The sequence below is a fragment of the Porites lutea genome, chromosome 7 (genome assembly GCF_958299795.1).
Source record: "Porites lutea chromosome 7, jaPorLute2.1, whole genome shotgun sequence".
NCBI classification, from domain to species: Eukaryota; Metazoa; Cnidaria; class Anthozoa; order Scleractinia; family Poritidae; genus Porites; species Porites lutea.
The window spans coordinates 28,362,643-28,382,202 of NC_133207.1; the positions used below are offsets into that span (position 1 = coordinate 28,362,643).

The 19,560-nt window shown below is 39.2% G+C and overlaps 3 protein-coding genes across 3 annotated transcripts in view; 2 read left to right on the plus strand and 1 right to left on the minus strand.

Annotated features, from left to right (window-relative positions):
- Window positions 1-1,122, plus strand: part of LOC140943801 (uncharacterized) — a 270,540-nt gene extending 269,418 nt beyond the window's left edge. Inside the window, exon 6 of the mRNA XM_073392913.1 lies at window positions 370-1,122. Coding sequence (XP_073249014.1) covers window positions 370-888 — 519 coding nt within the window. The 3' untranslated portion in view covers window positions 889-1,122. The remainder of the gene's footprint in view (window positions 1-369) is intronic.
- Window positions 1-16,838, minus strand: part of LOC140943789 (atlastin-1-like) — a 48,201-nt gene extending 31,363 nt beyond the window's left edge. The window contains exon 1 of the mRNA XM_073392898.1: window positions 16,833-16,838. The gene's annotated coding sequence lies outside the window, so the exon portion shown is untranslated. The remainder of the gene's footprint in view (window positions 1-16,832) is intronic.
- On the plus strand, window positions 6,300-11,284 carry LOC140943792 (uncharacterized). Its single transcript, XM_073392903.1, has 6 exons — window positions 6,300-6,543; window positions 7,250-7,364; window positions 7,836-7,964; window positions 8,667-8,700; window positions 9,675-9,816; window positions 10,763-11,284. The coding sequence occupies exons 1-6, from the start codon at window positions 6,316-6,318 to the stop codon at window positions 11,282-11,284; spliced, it is 1,170 nt and encodes a 389-aa protein (XP_073249004.1). The 5' UTR covers window positions 6,300-6,315.
- Window positions 16,839-19,560: the final 2,722 nt, after the last annotated feature.

The following is a 19,560-nucleotide window of genomic DNA, read 5'->3' on the forward strand; positions in this document are numbered from 1 at the left end:
TCGATGGCAATGAAAACGTCAAATTAAATTGGTTTATTCATGTTACTCAAAACCTAATCCTTTATTATGCTGAAACCCGGATATGCTTCAAACGCCGTGGGCTCCATCTCCTTCATTTTAACGTCGCTGAATTCCAATTGGTTTATAACTACTCCGGACAACATTCTTGTTATAAATGCTATGGGGATTGAACATTCAAAGTATAGTCAGTGAAAAAGATTGCGAGGTATACTGATTGTTGATGAGAGAACAACTCAAAGAAAGGTGCAAATTGATATTAGAAAAAAGTATTGAAGTACATGAAGCTTTATTTGCACAAAAACTCAACATTATAGTTAATCTGTTGATCTCCATTTTTCTACTTTGAAGCAAACCTTTCACTTCAATTCCCACCTCTGGAGTAACAATAAAAACTTTAATCTCGACGGTGGGAAGACTGGATTTGACTCACAAGAAACCAAACTTCCCTCCTACTGGAACACATCCTTCTCCAAGATCTGCCTTGGTGTGAAGATCGGCCAGCAGATCAAGTTTATTGTCATCAACCAGCAGGCGAATTCATTGCACTCCCTAATTGCCGACGGAGCATACCGCGCTACCTCATTGGGTCGTGACACGTGGAAGTCACTGATTGGTTCTCAGGGCTCCTTACAGCGCCATTGTAACAAGGAGGGGTTCAACGTAGAGGGTAATAATTTTGGAAATTCCAAAGCGAGAATTGGTATCATCGGTAATGAACAAAGAAACTGTGGTTCACCAGACTCTAGAATCGGGTTCGGTACTGGAGGATATCCCGAGACCACGAACACGTGTGGAAATGAGGCTAAACATGGAGGAGACAACGGCAACAAACAGATAAGAGCCATGGGGTACATTTTAGTGCAGTGAAAAGCACTCGACGACTCACTGCGATCTACCTTTGTTTTACTGAAATATGTTGGGTTTAAGAACTTGCCAATTTTTTTTTTTTTATCCTCGTCTGAGTTATTATCACCTATGGACAGAACTTTGATTGAAATTCCATTCGGCGTATAGTAGTAGTACACCACTGACTATAACATAACTTTAAGGATGCTTTCCATTGGGAAATCTGGATTTAGATTTCGAAATCCTGATTTTCGATTCGCAATAAAACACATGAAATCCAATAACAGATTTCAACGCCGAGATATCTGTCCTTGAATTTCCTTTCCTTCCTTCCTTTCTCTCTCTCTCTTTTTTTTTTTTTCTTCCTTTTTTTTTGGGGGGGGGGGGGGGGGGCGAGGGAGGGTGAGGCTGCTGGGGATGTAGGCGAGGGGGAAATCCGAGTGTTGTTGTGAACAGCGGTCCTGCACGCGCAGGCTTAATTAACAGAGAAAAAAAGATAAGGGCTATGCAAATCCTTTTTTCCAGTTTCCTAATAAAACAAAAAAGAAGGAAATCCAAAAAAATACAGAGTTTTAATTCTTAATTAAAATTAACCTTCTTAATTTAAGAACGGATTTCGTTTTTTTTATTTCTGAAGAGGACTGGGTAAGAATGCCTAAAATCGATATGAATCGAAAAAGTAGACCGTTTCCCTGACAGTGGTAGTCTCCTTTGCAGTCGTTCTTTGGGTCGTCACGTACCCAACGCTCTTCCCACAGGAGCGTTGTGTGACGACACTTAAAACGGCTGCGCAGGAGACATCACACCAGTTCAGTGATCACATGATAGAGATCTTAAGATTTGAGGACGAGATTCAACTTAAAGTTTTGCCGCGTAATCTCAATAAATATATACCCCAGACAAGACAGACAAGTCAGCACTGTTATTCAGTTTACGGAAGGAGGCTAAGCCTTTTCCCGATCCCAAAATGATGAATGAACTTCTAACTGTTGAAAACTTCTAGCTTTTCCTCACTGCGACTTTTTTGCTTAAACTCAAAGTAGATGGGTACTCTCTCTCTCCCTTTCTTGCCTCGAAGTTGAGTTAGAATGACGACGGCTAGCGATCACGTTTTCCCGTAAAATTTCGTGCAAATCACTTGAGATTGTACCTTTGGATTGATGATTCCTTAAGTACTGGGGGATGGTGTCGGCTAGTCATAAATCGGGATAGGGTACCCAAAAATAAATATTCAACTATCACAGTCCATGGCTGCCACTGTGTGCTTCCACTGTCCGAGTGATATGGCTGTACGCATGAATAAGGTACCGGCTATACGGCGGACTTAGTAGTGTGCTTTAGTGCTGAAATTGGTATATCTATACATGTACTTGGTGTAAAAGAAACATGTATTAAGAAAACCAGTTCAAACCATTTTCAATAATTGTTATCAGGTGTCAATTTCGTTTCTGGCCCTTAAAAAGAGTTTTAATTTGAGTTCCTCTATACGATGGTCGGGCCAGTGAGGAACCTTTTCGACAAACAATTATCCAAACCCTTCACCATCTCCACGGCCCCCACGCTCGCGTAGACGATTATATTTAGCCGAACGAGTGTGTTTCAAATTAAGTTCCCTGCTCCGTTGTCTTTTATGTTTTTCCCGGGGGGAGGTACTCCTGTATATGGGCTAGATAGTTATGTTCCGCCCGATAGGGTAGGGTAGGGTTTTTGAGGGTCTCCATCCTAAAAACAGGGTATCATTCTTGCCCTTGTTTGCGTTGTGCTCCCTTTGTGATCCTTAGAGAGTTATAGTGTACCATTTCTATATCAGCTAAGATTCAAGTGCGTAAATGCCCAGCTACACTAGAAGCAAATCATCTGTAACAGTGGACTTTACCTTAGAATATTGAAAAGAGATTAAAAGAAGATTTTTGTGTTTCCACTGATTTCTTACTTTTTGCTTTTCCCTTGAATCGAGACTCATTTTTCAGGTTTGGGCCTTAAATACTGCAGGGCATGAGTTTTCGTTTGTCATATCCGTAAATAGGGTCAGGTTTTAAGACTATCCGAAATTTATGGGAATACCCCCCGGGGCAGACTACAAGTGTAACAAAACAGATGTTCATTGTTTCGTATCAAGGCAAGGGGTCTCAAGGTATTATATCTATTCATCAGCGAACAATCTAGTATACTTTGCGCTCGTACGCTCCAATCTCAAAGATACTTTGCCCTCGGTGTCACAGCGGTACCAATTTGTTTGGTTTTGCTGTTTTTCGCCTATGTTAATGTGTGCGTTTATAGGGAATAACTTTGTAAATTATAAGCTTTACTGTATTAAATCGCAGTATCCAGCATTAGAAATGATCACAGGCAAAGGCGAGGTAATAGAAATCTAGAAAGTGCTAGGTTACTTCGCCCCACGCATGGTGGTCTGTTCTAATTTAAGGACGATGATTACAGGTGTGAATAAGTAATAAATGCCATGAAATGCATTTGTAGCAAAACTGATTAAGCAGATATAAGCCTTTTTATGACTAAACTTTATCTGATCTCGTAATATATTTCCCCGCTGCATGTATATATAAATGGTATATAAGGCTAAAAATTTCCAAAACGACGCGAGACAACTAAATATAATTTATAAAGAATCAAGAGAGAATGAGGAAGCTCATTCTCTCTTGTCAGAATGCATAAAAATAATTAGTAGGACAGAGGTGAGCTGCATGTTATGTATATAACTAAGGGACTGGGTCGTTAAACGTTCCAAACTGCAAGTGCGAAAAACAGAGACTACAGCGTTTTTACAGTATTAACAAAATATAAAATAAATTTGAAAGAATATAGTTAAAAGAGCTCGTGTTAGTGAAGTTTTTCTGTTGTTTTTGTGCGCCCCAGAGTGATTTACATAGAACTTTATTTTTTTCTTTTATTACCCCTTAAAGCAATCTTTTTTCGCCAACCAATAGAAAGTCTAAAATTAAAGTTTTACGTATGCTACTCTATAATAGTCCAGATTCTAGAAGACTATATAAAGTAAACACTTGTGAAAAAAATCGTCAATATTTTTTAAGTACTGGCCATTAGTCTTACGTCCAAATGTCTAGATAAGTTTGAATCTTTTGGTCGTATAGTACATAGAGCACCGGTATCAGACGAAGCATTGTTTTATGCGGTTTGGAGGGACACCTTTTAGGAAAGTCAACCTGAAAGAAGAATTTGTTTTTTAAACAAAATAATTTATTGACCTGCTATTCTTTAAAGAATGCTGTTTAAAATTTTGTGGATGTTGTTGGAGTGTCTGTCCTGGATTCCTGCGCAGGCCTCAAATGAAGGTTAGTTTATTCGAGTTGGAAGTTGAGTTAAAATTAAGGAAAAGTTGAAACCAAAGAAAATATAAATTAATAAGTTCAATCGCGTTCTCAGTCAAACGGATTTGTTTTTTAAAATTCTATAGTTCGTAAACAAGGTCCATAACTTTGACATAGAGCCACAAGTTGATTGCTTGGTTCTAAAAGAAATATTGATGTATAATACATAAAAAATTCTGTGGCTTTTATTTCTAAGTTTAACCCAGAAATGGTTTACCTCACTTAATCGTGCATAATCAGTGGAAATCCGTAAATATTTAATTTAAAACAAAGTGGTTTGTCATGTCACATTACCATAATATTCTTGTACATTTATTAAGTATTTAGTCGTAAAACCAACTAACGTCAAGATTGAAGATTACAAATGCTGTCGGGCGCTTTGCGACATCTGTAGATTCCCCTATGTGATCTGGTGACTTAATTGCGTTCGAGGTTCGAGAACGCAACCCCTAATTTGTCTTGGGTGTTCTGTGAATTATTGGGTGCCCTGTGCAAATAATGAGAGAGGTTTTTTCGAGATTGCATTTGTCGTCGTCGTCGACACACATTTGCCTCGCTTTGAGGCGCCTGCTTACGCTTTGCCTCACTTTGACAAACCAACTCACGTGGTGATTCGTGCGTCCTCGGCGTTCATCATTCAAGCGTTTGCTGAGGTCTTTTATTCTGCCTTCGTACAGCGTTCATCTTTTAAAAGTGAATCTTCGTAAAGCGAACATATTTCAAGAGTTTGCTTAAGGTCTACTCTCAATCAGTGTTTGCTGAATCTTTCAAAACGTTCAACTCAGTTTCAAAAGTTTCGGCGGCTGTTGTGCCACAAAGTAAATCTACAGAGTTGTGTAGCTGGGAGGCCGTTGTGCCACAAAGTAAATTTACCGAGATGTGAAGCTCGGCGGCGCCGTTTCATCATGACTTGTAATATTTTCTGCACCGGACAAACGAACATTTTAGGTCTATGTTATTCATGCTGAAAAACTTATAAGCAGCCCACAGTAGCTCCACTCAAGTCACTGAAATCAACACACTTGACCAAACTACTGCACTTATTGAGACGGACCAAAGCCTTCAAGCTTTTTAATAATGATACACACTTTAAATAGAGGTTTCGCTGTAAGCAATCCTTACACTTAAAATATGCTATATGATCGCTACGATCGTTGTGATCGCTGCGATCGATGAGAAAAAAAAGAACTTTAGCGATCGCAGCGATCATATGAAAAGCTATGAAACTACTCTCCAGCGATCGCAACGACAACAATCGCTAAGATATAAAAAGTTCTATCTCAGCGATCGTTGTTGCTGCGATCGCTGGAGAGTGGTTTCCATATGATCGCTGAACTTTTTTTTCTCAGCGATCGCAGCAATCACAGTGATTGTAGCGATCATAGGGAAACCGGGCTTAATCCATCGCAATAACCATCCACCGTTCCTCCTCAACTGCTACCCGTACGCCTTACAAACATATCGAACGCACTCTTCTAAGCTCCGATTATTCCTAGTAGTAATTTACCCCGACCTATGATGATTACAAGAACGCTCTTAGTAGCGTTGAGTCTCGCTTGCTTGGAAATAACTTTTTTGTCAGCTGGTGCTGATATGCTACTTTTTCGTTTGGAATACAAAACGAGTGTTATATGTCATAATGTAAATACTCAAAGCGTAAAAATTGCAGGAAGAGACAGGCCACAAATCTTAGCCGTGAAGCCTTTGAAAACCTTCCTCATATTGATATTTCTCCAGTGAGGAGAACTCTTTCAGTACACTCAATAAAATTGAACGATGATCTTTATGAGTATAAATGTAATTATGTGTCTTCTTTGTAGCGGACAAGATAGGGCTCGGTACAGTTTTTGTTCAGCACAAGAAAAATGTTCAAGTTTAGCAGAACTTTACACAACAGACAGTTCAAGTAGTATCCTCCGTGTCTTTTAATTGGTTTAATTTCCTTCTTTTTCAAAAACCAACATTTTCAAAATTTAATTCGATTAGGAATGGTAAAGAACAACCACTCTGTAGATGTGCTACCTTTCAATCATTATTTTATCAGTTTAAAAAATGTATTTGTACGTTTACTTACCTCCCAGACTCATGTCGTAAGTTTGAGATGAAGGTCGACCATATTTTTGAAGGAAAACGTCTTAAAGACCACGTGATTCGCGGCGTTGACGCCATTGATGCCGATGGCTGCGAGGTGCTTTGTTTCTGGGAACCAGACTGCGTTAGTTTCAACTTTAAGAAGTCTATGAGCCAATGTGAGCTGAATAACTCCACTTTCGAAGAAAAAGAAGATAAGCTGGAGACAAACTATGATTACATTTATCGAGGAGCCGAGGTAAGAAAGGAACTTGAGTTTGACTTAAATCATGAATTAAGTACGGCGTAATATTTGAGGCAAATTAAAAGGGCTAGACTATATAAATTATACACGATGGCCTTTGTACCTAGCAACGAACGATGCCTACTTTTATTAGAACTAACTGGAAACGATTATTGAATTTGAACTGCGGGATGAAGATCATCGAAAAGACGCAACCTCGTAATTTGTGATCCACGATTCTCAGTAAAACAGTTAGAAGCGAAGCTAGAGACGTTTTAGCTACCTTAAAGTAAATTTAAACTTAAAGGTACTGCACCCATACTTACAGGTAGCTTTTACGACACCAGAATGAGGATATGAGGTCATCCCTATATTAAGATCTCTAATTACAGATAACCAACGCCGCAGCGCGGGAAAGGTTGACCACACCACCGGGGTCTATTCCCCCCTTAACCTGCGTGGCAGGCGTTCGAAGGGATCGAAGGAGTGGGGATTTTGAGCCCTCAAATTCCCTTTTCGTTCCCTTTCTTAAACCGTTTGTAGATGTCATTGCAAAGGCAGCACTTTCCCCTCAGTTAATTAATGACCCTGAGTGTTTGTCCGTGCCGGGGTCTGAACACACTACCTCCCGTTCAGCGGCCGGGCCCGCACTCTCCCAACTGAGGTAACCAGGCGGCGGTTAAAGAATGCATTTTTGATCTCGTGTCTTTTTTTTTTCTAGAACGAATGTGTCAATAACCGTTGCGAAAACAATGCAACCTGCCAAACCGGTTTTACAGGAAAGCGATACCGCTGCTTGTGTACTGCTGGATTTGAAGGAAATTACTGTGAGATTGGTGAGTTTCTGGGGGAACACCGAACTGAGACTGTGATAACTATACTTTAAGATCTTTACGATTGCTGAATTAAAAACGCTCACTGTGCAGCTGTGTGTTATGTAAATGACTAATGAAATGAACGTTAAGCTAGGCCTTGCTCGGCCGCTTTTAACTTCGGTAATTTTTGACCTGTTCGGCAACACATTATGGCTTTTGTCTTGGGATGAATCTTTTCATTTTAGGGGCGAGACTCTTTATTAGACTAAAAGTTTGTAGTTCATTTAGTACCTCGTTTTTGTCCTATTTTGAAACTACAGAGTTGGATTTTGATTTTATTTCTCTCTAGGTGGGGTTCTTGAAGGCTTATCTTTTACGTGCTGCTTGCATTGTAGGTGCTGTGACTAAAACAGCGGTTTTTCAAGATTATTAGTACATTGTTCCTTTTTTGGTTTTGTTTTTCTTTCATTTGACGGCTTGTTCATTTTCCAGACGTAGATGAGTGCACCTTGGGTACACACAAGTGCGGTGCCAATACGATCTGCACAAATAACGAAGGATCTTACAACTGCACATGTAATCGCCCGGGATATTATGGAGATGTAGAGAACTGTGAACCGGGTGAGTTCCGCAAAGTTTTATTTCGAGTTGATTATAATATTCACAGTCTTTAACAAATGATGATTATTTTACTTCCAAAAAAAACCGAACAAACAAGCAAACAACAAAAACAGCAAAAGGATAACAACAACAATACAAATAACAACAGCAACAATGAAGGACTTATTCATGAGAGACAAGTTGGGTAATGGGATTAAATTGCTAAAGGTTTTAAAATCCCCCGACATGGATAAACGAAATTCCAAACAAAGGTTTCTCTTCTACAAACTCGTATCTTAAAATAGTATTGAGCTTTAAGTCGCAAAGACCCAGTAATCTGGAAACCCAAAATTACCTGTTACAAATCAGTCTAAAAGCAAAGTCGATATTACGCTAATATGACCTCGAGAAACTGGGATGACTTCTTATAGGTCCTTTGTCTTTTACTAAAGTTGCAATAAATTTTAGCAAAAAAGAGAGGCACTTACCCTCTCTGCTCACCGCTGTAAGAAAAAAGTTGTTAAACCGCCACCCATGCGGCCATGTTCATCCCAAAATGGAACTGTCGTTATTTGGTATTACAAAAAGCAAATCTCAGCCAAAGCGAGACTCCGCAATATTAAAAGCAATAATTGACTTGATTATTATTATGTAAAGGAACACGAAGCATAAAAGTTCTTTTTGTTTTGTTTTTGCGTTTGCCGGTGTACATTTCTGACGCAGTTTTATCGTGCAAGGACGTGTTTGACAAGAATATGTAAGTAACAAAATGATGTTAGTACCCTTTAATTAGAACACCTCTCTTGGTCCATATAGATACAAATTTTCATACAATTCCGTCCTGTGTATGTTCACCTCTGTTTTGGTCTTTAGTTGTTCTACTGGAGGCTGTTTACATAGAGAGAGAAAGATTCTAGAGGGAGGATCATCCTAGCGCCACAATATTTCCCATATTCAGATTAAACTTGTCCCAATCGCTAGGAACGTCCTAGCTAGTGGTATAGGCATATCCTGGTACTAGCAATACCTTAGCGCCATGTAAACTAATTTCGCTAGGAAGATCCTAGATCCATGAGCTCTACTGAAAATCCAGACAAAAAAATTCTGCGTGTCGTTCAGTGGGTAATCAAAATGCCCAAACAAAACGAAGAGCTGTTCCGCCCTCTACTGACAGAAAATCTTTCTGGTGCTAGGATCTTTATTCCTCCCTATGTAACAGCTCCTAATTGTGCCTTTAACTTACATTTAAACAAACCTTGGTGTTTGATATATTTTCAAACGAACAGCGCTCACGATGCTCCCTATTTGACAGCCGATTACAATGTGATTGTTTACTTAGCACAGTGCAATCGGGACCATAGTAACGACAGATTTCCGTTTTGTCATTTCTAACCTAGAGCAAGAATCCCATCGGCATGTATTTCTGGAAATAACTCAGATATTCTCCTGTAACATGGAGTTCTCGATCGTATCAGTATAAAAACAGCGGAAAGCAAACTTACCTTGCCATTCCTACATCGAATGTCCACAGGCTTTTAAATGGTCATTCAGAATATCCTTATCAGGCTTCGGATTGCATACATTCGGGTTTTCTGGTTTTGACATTTGCATTCAGATCTGGATACCGGGTGAACTGTTTAAGTCGCGGTAATTTGCATGCGTCTTGTTGCATTTTTCTTGTAAACAAACTTGTTAGTCAACAGTCTCATTCGCATTTGCCTCTTTTTTAAGATCCAGTAAAAACGAAGCGTACCCACTACTTATTGAGAATGAGGTTATTGACGTTTACTGTCACATGACCATGGCCACGATTTCAAATGGAGAATGTGGTGACGGTGGATGGACGCTTGTCATGAAAATTGATGGCAATCAGGTAAAGCGGAAGATGAATAAATGAATAATGAAAGGATGCATGATACACACTTACAAGTATTACATTCCCCAGTTTACTCTTGTATCAGTTAGTAGTTATATTACAAATTTACCCCTCTCACTTTAAATGGGAACACGGAAAATTGGCGAAAGCCCGTCGAGGGTGACCCAACAGCCACTGGTTTAACTTTGAAGGAACAGCAGTAGCAGGACGCCCCTTGAGGGTCTTTTGATATTTCCCCAAAACTATTTTCCGTGCCAGTTCAGTTGATTCCCGATTACTCGAACCTCGCACTAACTCGATCGAAGCAAAGTCGATTTCCTCTGGATTTCCTACACACGTGTGCTTTATTTTTTACCCTTGATAACTCGAACCTCCCGGCCCGCTAACTCGAAGTAATTGTTGTTTTCCTTCAGATCATTTCCATTCAATTTTACCCTCGATAACTCGAACAAAGTTTTAAGCCTATGAAATTAGAAAAAGAAAAAAAAACAGGGTACTGAAGTCCGAAACACTCAATTTATTTCAAATCAACCTCATCCTTTCTTTAATTGCTTGACGTATTGTCTCTCCAGTTCAAATTCAGTGTCCATACGCCACTTCCACATTCATCATTTATCAAGCTTTGTTGCTTAATTTTTCAAAATACCAATCTTAATCTCTCGCTGCCCTTGACTGAATGATTCTTGTATTCCCTCCTCATCTATTTGCTTATTTGCTTATTATTGGTTATTCGCTTCAAACTCCCGATAACTCGATTTTTTAAGTTCGATTACCCTAAAAGGTTCGAGTTATACATCGGGAGTCGACTGTAGCAAGAGTTATTTTTTACGAAATTTAATTATATGGCCCTTTTGCGCTTCTGATTTATAAAATTAAATTGTCCTACATGCGTAAAAGAATAAAGAGATTACCTTGCTTTAAGTTTTAACTGTTCATCCCAAAGCAAACGTTCCACTACACCTCTGCATACTGGCAAGATAAAAACAGATTTAATGTTGATGGAGGCAGGACTGGATTTGACTCACTGGAGACCAAACTTCCCTCCTATTGGAACACATCCTTCTCCAAGATCTGTCTCGGAATGAAGATCAACAACCAGATCAATTTTATCGAAATCACTAAGAGCGCCAGTTCCCTGTATTCACTGATGGCTGATGGGCAATACCACAGCATCTCACTGGGTCGTGACAAGTGGAAGTCCGTGGTTGGTCCTGATGCTTCCTTACAGTTAAACTGCAACATGGAAGGGTTCAATGCAAAGTGTACCATGACAGGACGATCTAAAGCAAGAATCGGTATCCTTGGTAACGAGGGCACAGATGGGTGCCACTCCTGTAATTCTAGGATCGGATTTGGCACTGGAGGAGAACACGATGACTCTAATACATGTGGAAACGACGCTAGATTTGGAGGAGATAATGGGGATCAGCGTATTAAAGCCATGGGATACATTTTGGTACAGTGAAAGACAACTACTTATACACTATATCTTTGTGCAGGGGGCAAAAAAAATTAATCGGTACGCCAGCTTTGAGCTGTTTGGCCACCAGCAGTACTGGCCTGAAATGTGAAAACATGGTTCTATTTTGCGCAGTCTATTAAAAGATATGCAGAATGATTATTATTACGTTGCGGTTCCCCGTCCACGAAAAGATAGCCCCAGCAGATACTTTCTTATGAGTTTCAAAACAATTTTGTTCATATTCCATCCCACTTTGTCCGCTTGGCAAGACCTTTAGTTGAAACTGAGGTTATCAATAAGATAGAGACTACGTGATGCAAACATACAGCTATTTCAAAAAAGGTTGTCAGAGAGAATGGCGAAATGACGAAGAGAATGACGGCAAATGTCGAACGGAGGTTGCAAGACCGAAAAGAACTGTGGTTACGCTATTTGATATGCCAAATTTCATAAGTTGCGTTCACCTTGCGGGAAAATGAATACTATTTGACCAACTATGAACGTTTGTTTGAGGGTTCTTAACTCCGAAGACAAAAGAAACTCACGCTTTTTTCAATTGAATACGTTCCTCGTTTCCTCGTATGAACGGCTTATTGTCTCCGACCTTACATCGCCAGTTACAAGTAATGTAGAAATATAGCGCTGAACTGTTCTTTCAGAAACGCCCAAGAAAATTGAAGCCTCTGCAACTGAATGCTGAAGAACATTGGACAAACCGTATAACCCGCCATTGAAGGTCTTCACTAAATGGAGCCGGCATCATTGACTAGCTTAGATAGGCGATTATTTACCATCAATATTCAAAACCCACAGTTCCTTTAGGTCGTACAATCTCCGTTGGACAATAGACCTTTTTACCGATATGGCGGCCATATTGAATTAATTCGATTTAAGGAGTATTATAGGATGCCCAGGGGGCATGAGCGCATTTCGTTTGTATTTTCGAGCGCTTTTCGGGATATTTTTTCATAAAGTTTTCTTAGAATAAGATTGTAGTGGGTTGTAGTTTTCTCGGGAAAAAGGCGATCATTATATACATCAAAACACAGCACAAGGATCTTTTTTCCCATTACAATCTTATTCTAAGAAAACTTTAAGAAAAAAGGTACTTTTAAAAAACTAAATCATCGTTGTTTCAGGAATTTTGAAGGAATAAATAAACTCGACCGCGACAACTCTAGCAGGGGAATAGCAGGCCAACACAGAGGTATTTCTGGTCTTCGCTACTCTCCACCAGAAAAGTAAAGTTACTTTTCGGGTGGAGAGAAAGGACGACAGGAAATACGTCTGTATTGGCAAATTTTATCATCTGTTTGCCCCCTGAGAAACCACGTGACACCGCTTTTATCCCATCATCCTAAGACCGGGTATCGTAAATTTAACAAATAGATTCCATGTTGCCGTGCGTCTGTTCAGCCTGATAGATCACAGATGACGTTAAAATGTAGTAAACCACGAGCCGCAGGCGAGACTGTGTCACTGTGTCACTGATGTTTTTACCACATTTGACGGCTTCTGTGATCTATTACTGAACAGACCCACGGCAGCAGGGAATTTATTTGTTTTCTACAATGATCAGAAAAAAAAAACACCGATACACATACCTGCCTCGTACCGCTTGATGACTGTTCGAGGATTTGTGCTAGTTTAGGCATTTTTAAATCCGAAATGCTACTTCCTGTCTCTGCTTTTTCTTTTTTGCTTTATCTTCCTTGTATACAGTTCATTCGAAAAGTTTTTCAACGTCTTTTCTTGCTCAAAGCAGAATAATGGAGAAAAGGTATTCTCAAGTTGTCAAGAACTCTTTTTGTCTCCATTTCTCCATTTTATTCTTTGTAAATAGCTCCTGCTACACTTTTTTCGAGGTTCTCACTTGCTTAATCCGTAATAAAAAACGCGCGCCATGTTGAACAAAACAAAGAAAAAAAGTTTCCCGTGACGACATGTGTCTGTACTCTAATAGATCATGGGCAATGACCAATCACAGCGCGCGTAGCATTCACATCATTATATAAAAAAAATGTACAACCTTCTTCTTGACCCAGACTAAATTGAGCGATATTTTACTTATAGTTCAATTTATTGTCAACCTCTACAATTTGAATACTGAATATTACAAGTTGCCAGCACAGTATCATAAATAAATCTAATAAATTACGCATAACACTAAGACAAAACATGTACATATTTGACGGTTATACCGATTGTTCCCCTAATTTACACTGTACATAATGGCCTATGATAGTATGCGAGAAGACTTAAAGCAGTATTAAAAAAACTGGTTTTTCGAAATGACCTCGCCATTCTTGGTTATAATATTGCGTTGCGTCAAATTTTCTTGACGCAAATTCATCTGGCTTGTAAGCATATTGACTACATAATGTTCTCTTTTTCCTCCTGTTCATGTGCGATTCGTTTTCTGCAATGTTTGCGTTTTGGTTTACCGGATACGATTTAGAACTTACGGGCGATTTGTCTTCTTGCACTGGTGTAATGACTATCTTTCAGAACAAGCTAACATGAAAATGAAGTTACCAAACTTGCTTTAATTTAAACTTTATAAACTCACTGTAATTACCTATATCTATTATTTAATCCCAAATTCATTGCCATTAAGTCTTTGTAAATGCATGAAGGTAGTAAACCCATGCATTTACTGAGACTTGGCAATGAATTTGGGTTAAATAATAGATATAAGTAATTACAGTAAGTCTATAAAGTTTAAATTAAGGCATGTTTGTTACATTTTATGTTAGCTTGCAATTGTTTTGAAAGATAATCATTTTGTTTTTCTTACACCAGTGCAAAAGGACTGAAGCTCGCACAAAAGCACTATTCATCAAGATGATTCAAATAAAATTTTCTTTTAAAATTTTGACCAAAAACACTAAAGAACAAAGAAAACGTTTTCTTAATTATGTACCATTTTTTTAAAAATTTCTGTAAGTTCGTTTTTAGTTGAGGGAATGACTACCTTCATAAACTTTGCCAAATCTCATGGAAAGATAATTCCTTCATACATCAACCATTTACTCCTACACGTTAAACAGAAAATATAGAAACAAAGTTGCCTGCCAAGGAAGCCATTTAAAAGGAAAACACATTTTCCACCCCCTCCAACTCTCTAAGATGTATTTGCGAGCAAAGAAGTAAACAAGGAAACCCAAACCTGTACTCCTTTCGGATAATCCCGAAATCAAGTTAATAGCAGAACACTTAAATCGACTCGTCGACCCTTTTACTATCTTGCAAGTTTAACAGCTGTACACAGTGTAACTGAAACTTTCTAGCATAGGTAACATTGGCATTTCAAAGTGCTACCTTATTATTATTATTATTACATAAAATAAATTTTCTCGACACGTTAATTTCGCGAATTTTGCGGCGTACAAAAAAAACATCGCGAAATTAAAGTGAAGCGAACAGTAAGTGTCGCGAACAAAACATGACCCGAAAACTAGGTGACTCACATTATGCCAATAATCAAGAAAGAAAGACTTTATTACCACTGAAACGTTAAAAAAATCACATTTTTTTTATTTGTGGTGCTGACAGTTCAAGGATACACCATTTTCTAGACAACACATATCACTAACAATTTCAACCAAAGTAATTTTCGATCTCTGACAGTGGCACCCAGGGCCACAACACTACCTTTGTGTAAAAAGCTGCGGCCATTTGCTCTTTCACCTTGACAACATTTCAAGGGGATTTGCCTCTAACCCAGTGACTTTGCCGGAAATCGACCACGTGATTTTTTTCTCGGCGTATGCGTAGACATTTTTCGCCACTGAACCACCCTCCGGGTGATATGTCTGTACGCATGCGTAAGGTACTGGTCATGCGGCAGACTTACGGTGGACTCGGTAGTGTGCTTTTAGTGCTGAAATTGGTATTACTATATATGTACTTGGTGTAAAACATATATAAATTAAAAAGACCGTTCAAACCATTTTCAATAATTGTTATCAGCTGTCAATTTCGTTTCTGGGCCTCAAAAAGAGTGTTAATTTGAGTTCCTCTATACGATGGTCAGGCCAGTTTAGGCACGTTTTCGACAAACAACTATCCAAACCCTTCACCATCCCCACGGCCCCCACGCTCGCGTAGACGATTATATATTTAGCTGAACGACTGTGTTTCAAATTAAGTTCCCTGCGTCGTTGTCTTTTATGTTTTTCTTTGAGTTTGAACATTATTTGTTAAGTACTGGGGAGATTCCGGGGGGGGAGGTACTCCTATACATGGGGTAGATAGATATGTACCGCCCGATAGGGTGGGTTTATGGAGGGTCTCTATCCTAAAAATAGGGTATCATTTTTGCCCTTGTTGGCGCGCGTTGTGTTCCTGGTGTGATCCTTAGACAGGGTACCATTTCTATATCAGCTAAGAATTCAAGTGCATAAATGCTCAGCTACACTAGAAACAAATCATCTTTTAAAAGTGGACTTTACCTTAGAGTATTAGGAAAGCGATTAAAAGAAAATTTTTGTGTTTCCACTGAATTCTTATTTTTTATTTTTCCCTTGAATCGGGTCTCATTTTTCAGGTTTGGACCTTAAATACGGTTAGTGTATCAGTTTTCGTTTGTCTCCACTTATCCGACATTTATGAGTATACCCCCCCGGGGCAGACTACATATCTAACAAAACAGATGTTCATCGTTTCGTATCCTAACGGCAGGGGTCTCGAGGTAATATCTATTCATCGGCAAACAATCTAGTATACTTGAGCACGTCCCTTCTATTTGCCTCGGTGTCACATCACTACCAATTTCATTTTTTGCTTTTCGCGTCTGATGTGTGCGTCTATAGGGAATAACTCTGTAAAGTATAAGCTTTACTGTACTAAATCGCAGTATCCAGCACTAGAAACGATCACAGGCATAGTCGAGGTGATAGAAATCTAGAAAGTGCTAGGTTACTTCACCCCCCGCGTGGTGGCCTGTTCTAATTTAAGGACGATGATAACAGGTGTGAATAAGTAATGAAGCCATGAAACGCATTTGTAGCAAAACTGATTAAGCAGGTATAAGCCTTTTCATGACTAAAATTTATCTCTGTTAATATTTTTTTCCGTACATATATAGAAGTTAAGGGTAAAAATTTCTTAAAACGACGCGAGACAATTAATTGATACAGAATCAAGAGAAAATGAGGTAGCTGGTCCTCTATTGTCAATGTTAAACAATTAGTAGGACAGAGGTGATCGGTCTGCATGTAAGGGACTGAATCATTTATTAAACGTTCCAAACTGCAAAAACCGCGATAAAGAGAGACTACAGGGTATTTATTAACAAAACATGACATTAAAATATGACAGAATCAGTTGTTAAAAGTGCTCGTGCATGTTAAGAAAAGTTAAACCTTGTTTTTGTGCGCCCCAGAGTGATTTTCAAACTAAAATAATGTATATTTTTCTTTATTACCCCTTAAAGCAATCTTTTTCGTCAACCAATGGAAAGTCTAAAATTAAAAACTTTACATATGCTACTCTATAGCCCAGATCCTAGTAGACTATACGAAGTAAACACTAATTATCGTCAATATTGGTTACTTGAAGTACTGGCCATCAGTCTTGAGTCCAATTCAGTATTGCAAATGCAAATATGTCCAGACAAGTTTGAATCTTATCATTAGTCGTATCGAACTTAGAGCAACGGTATCAGACGAAACATTGTTTTATGAGGTTTGGATGCAACTCCGCAGTTTCGGAAAGTCAACTTGAAAGAAGAATTTCGTTTTTAAACGAAACAATTTTTTGACTTCCTGTTCGTTAAATAATGCTGTTTAAACTTTTGTGGATGTTGTTGGAGTTTTTCTCGCAGATTCCTGCGCAGGCCTCAAATGAAGGTTAGTTTATTCGAGTTAAAAGTTGAGATAAAAGGAAAAGGTAAAACATAATAATGCAAATTAAGTTCACTCGAGCTCTTAGTCAAACAGATCTGTCCTTCAATTAAAAAATTCCATTGTTCGTAAAGTTCTTTAAGGCCTTTAACTTTAACAAGCCACAAGTTGATTGCTTGGTTACGAAAAAAAAAAAAAATAAAATAAATAATGATGTATAATACCTGAAAATTTTTCGTGACCTTTGGTTTTAGGTTTATCGCCCCTAGAATTGAAACGTTTTACTTTGCTTCAGTCGCGCATAATCAGTGGAAATCCGTAAATATTTAATTTTAGCACAAGGTGGTTTATCATGATACATTACTATTGAAATATTGTTGTACGTACATTTATTAAGTATTTACTCGTAAAACTCACTAACGTTAATTAAGGTTATTTGTAAGTCCTTTCAAATTAAAGAAGGTTGGTGCTTTCTTTTTTTTCGTAATATTTTCGCGGGCGTTTTAGAGATACAGCAAAATTCCGAATTGAAAGTAAGCCCCCAGGGCTTATATTTTTCAAAGGCCCTTTTTGAGGGGCTTATTTTTGGAGGGGCTTATATTCCGAGGGGCCTCTGTACTGAGGGAAATTTGCGTTTCAAAATTCCCGTTCGGCTAGGGCCTATACATGGAGGGAAATTTGCGTCTCAAAATCGATTGGTCTAGCTTATAGTTGGAGGGAAATTTATGTGTGTAATTTGCCGAAAGGTGTTACTGAAACTCGCTTTGAGGAAGCGTACGTAGAGCTTTCTAAAACGCAGCCATGCAAGTACTTTGTCTATATAGACCAAGAAAATCCTGCATTAGCCAAGGCTGAAGAGTGACTACGCAAACAGGAATAAACTATGACTCTTCAGTTTCTGACTGCAATCATTTGGTACACGTAATAGTTCGTTGGCAAATACAAAAATTTATATGTTACTGTACCGTTTTTGCTCTGTTTATTTTGTGTTGCAGGGCAATTTCCAAGTACAAGATTCGGAGGGGCGATTTGACGGGGTTGCTTTGCGTTACGAGTTTGGGGGACTTATATTTGGAAGGGCTTAATTTCGGAATTTTACGGTATTTAAGTTAAAAATGATATGTCGTCTCGACATTAGCAGATTCCCCTATGTGACGAAAAATACCGTGACCGTCAGTGAGTTAATTACCCTGGCCTGTTTTGATGAATTCTCTTTTGAGGAGACGACACCAAACCTGCCTGCGGGGATTGTGTGATCTGGAAGCACCTCCACAGACAAAGACACAGTGGCCCCCTCTGTATTTATGTCTCTCTTGTTTGACACCTTCAAGCGGTATGTGCATGGCGCTCAGTGCAACTGAGCTAGTCACCTGTATGGCTGACCTGGCACCCTAGGATCGTGACTCGGTTGATGAAGTTGCCTTGTGTAATTGATTAGGGACAGCCTCCTCCTCAGGCGCTTCGTTTTTCGCATGGCAGAGGCGAGCGTGAAACGCGAGTGACTGGTGATGAACCGCAAGGGACCATGGGAAGAGTACAGACGGCAGGCGAAGCACGTCTCGCCCCTTGTCTTCTTCCCGCCTTCCTTTGCCCTCACATCGAAGAGAGACGTCTGGGTACGAGAAAGGATTAGGGAGCTTTAGCAACGACGACGGCGACGGCAACGAGTAACGTCAAAAAAGCAATAAGTTTATTACGCAAAACAACAACTTTGCACGTTCATCACGCTTTTTTGTACATTTCTTTACCGTCCTTGCACGACTACGACGTGAAAATGCCTAATTGCAAGTTTTATGAAGGACGTAAACAAGCGACAACGAATCTCTTTTTCTCTCTCTAAACTTGAGTGTGGTCCTCAAGAAATCAACTGCAGGGAAATTCGCCTACACTTGCCATTTTCAGCAAATTTGGAATAAACGCGACAAATTAAAGATTGAAAAAACGGGAATTCATTTTAAGACTGATGTTTTCGCTGCAATTGCCGTCGTCGATGCTAAAGCTCCCTATTGAGTAACTGCCAGGTTCAGACGCCGAACGTTTCATGAGCCGAACCTAAGAACCTAATTCCAATCAAGGCAAACCCAAGTCATTTAGACCGGCTGAACTGATTCAGACGCCTGAAGCTCAATTCAAGCAGAACTACAGTCAAAAGGAGAAAAATGCCCATTTCAGTCAAACTGCTTGCAAAAAAGCGTTATAATAATTTATGCATTAGGTTGAGCAAAAGTTCGGCGTCTGAATCAAAGCCGTTCTAAAGTCGCTCGAAAGTCGAAATTCCCGGGCTAGGCGGGAAGAAAGGCTGAGCCGTTCAAAATTGAAATAGGCGTCCAAAATTAATTCAGTCGCCTAACTTTTCATTTACTTAACTCATTTTAGCAAGCTTCGGCTCATAAAAAGCTGGGCGTATAAACCGGTCCTGGAAGGGGGACAAGG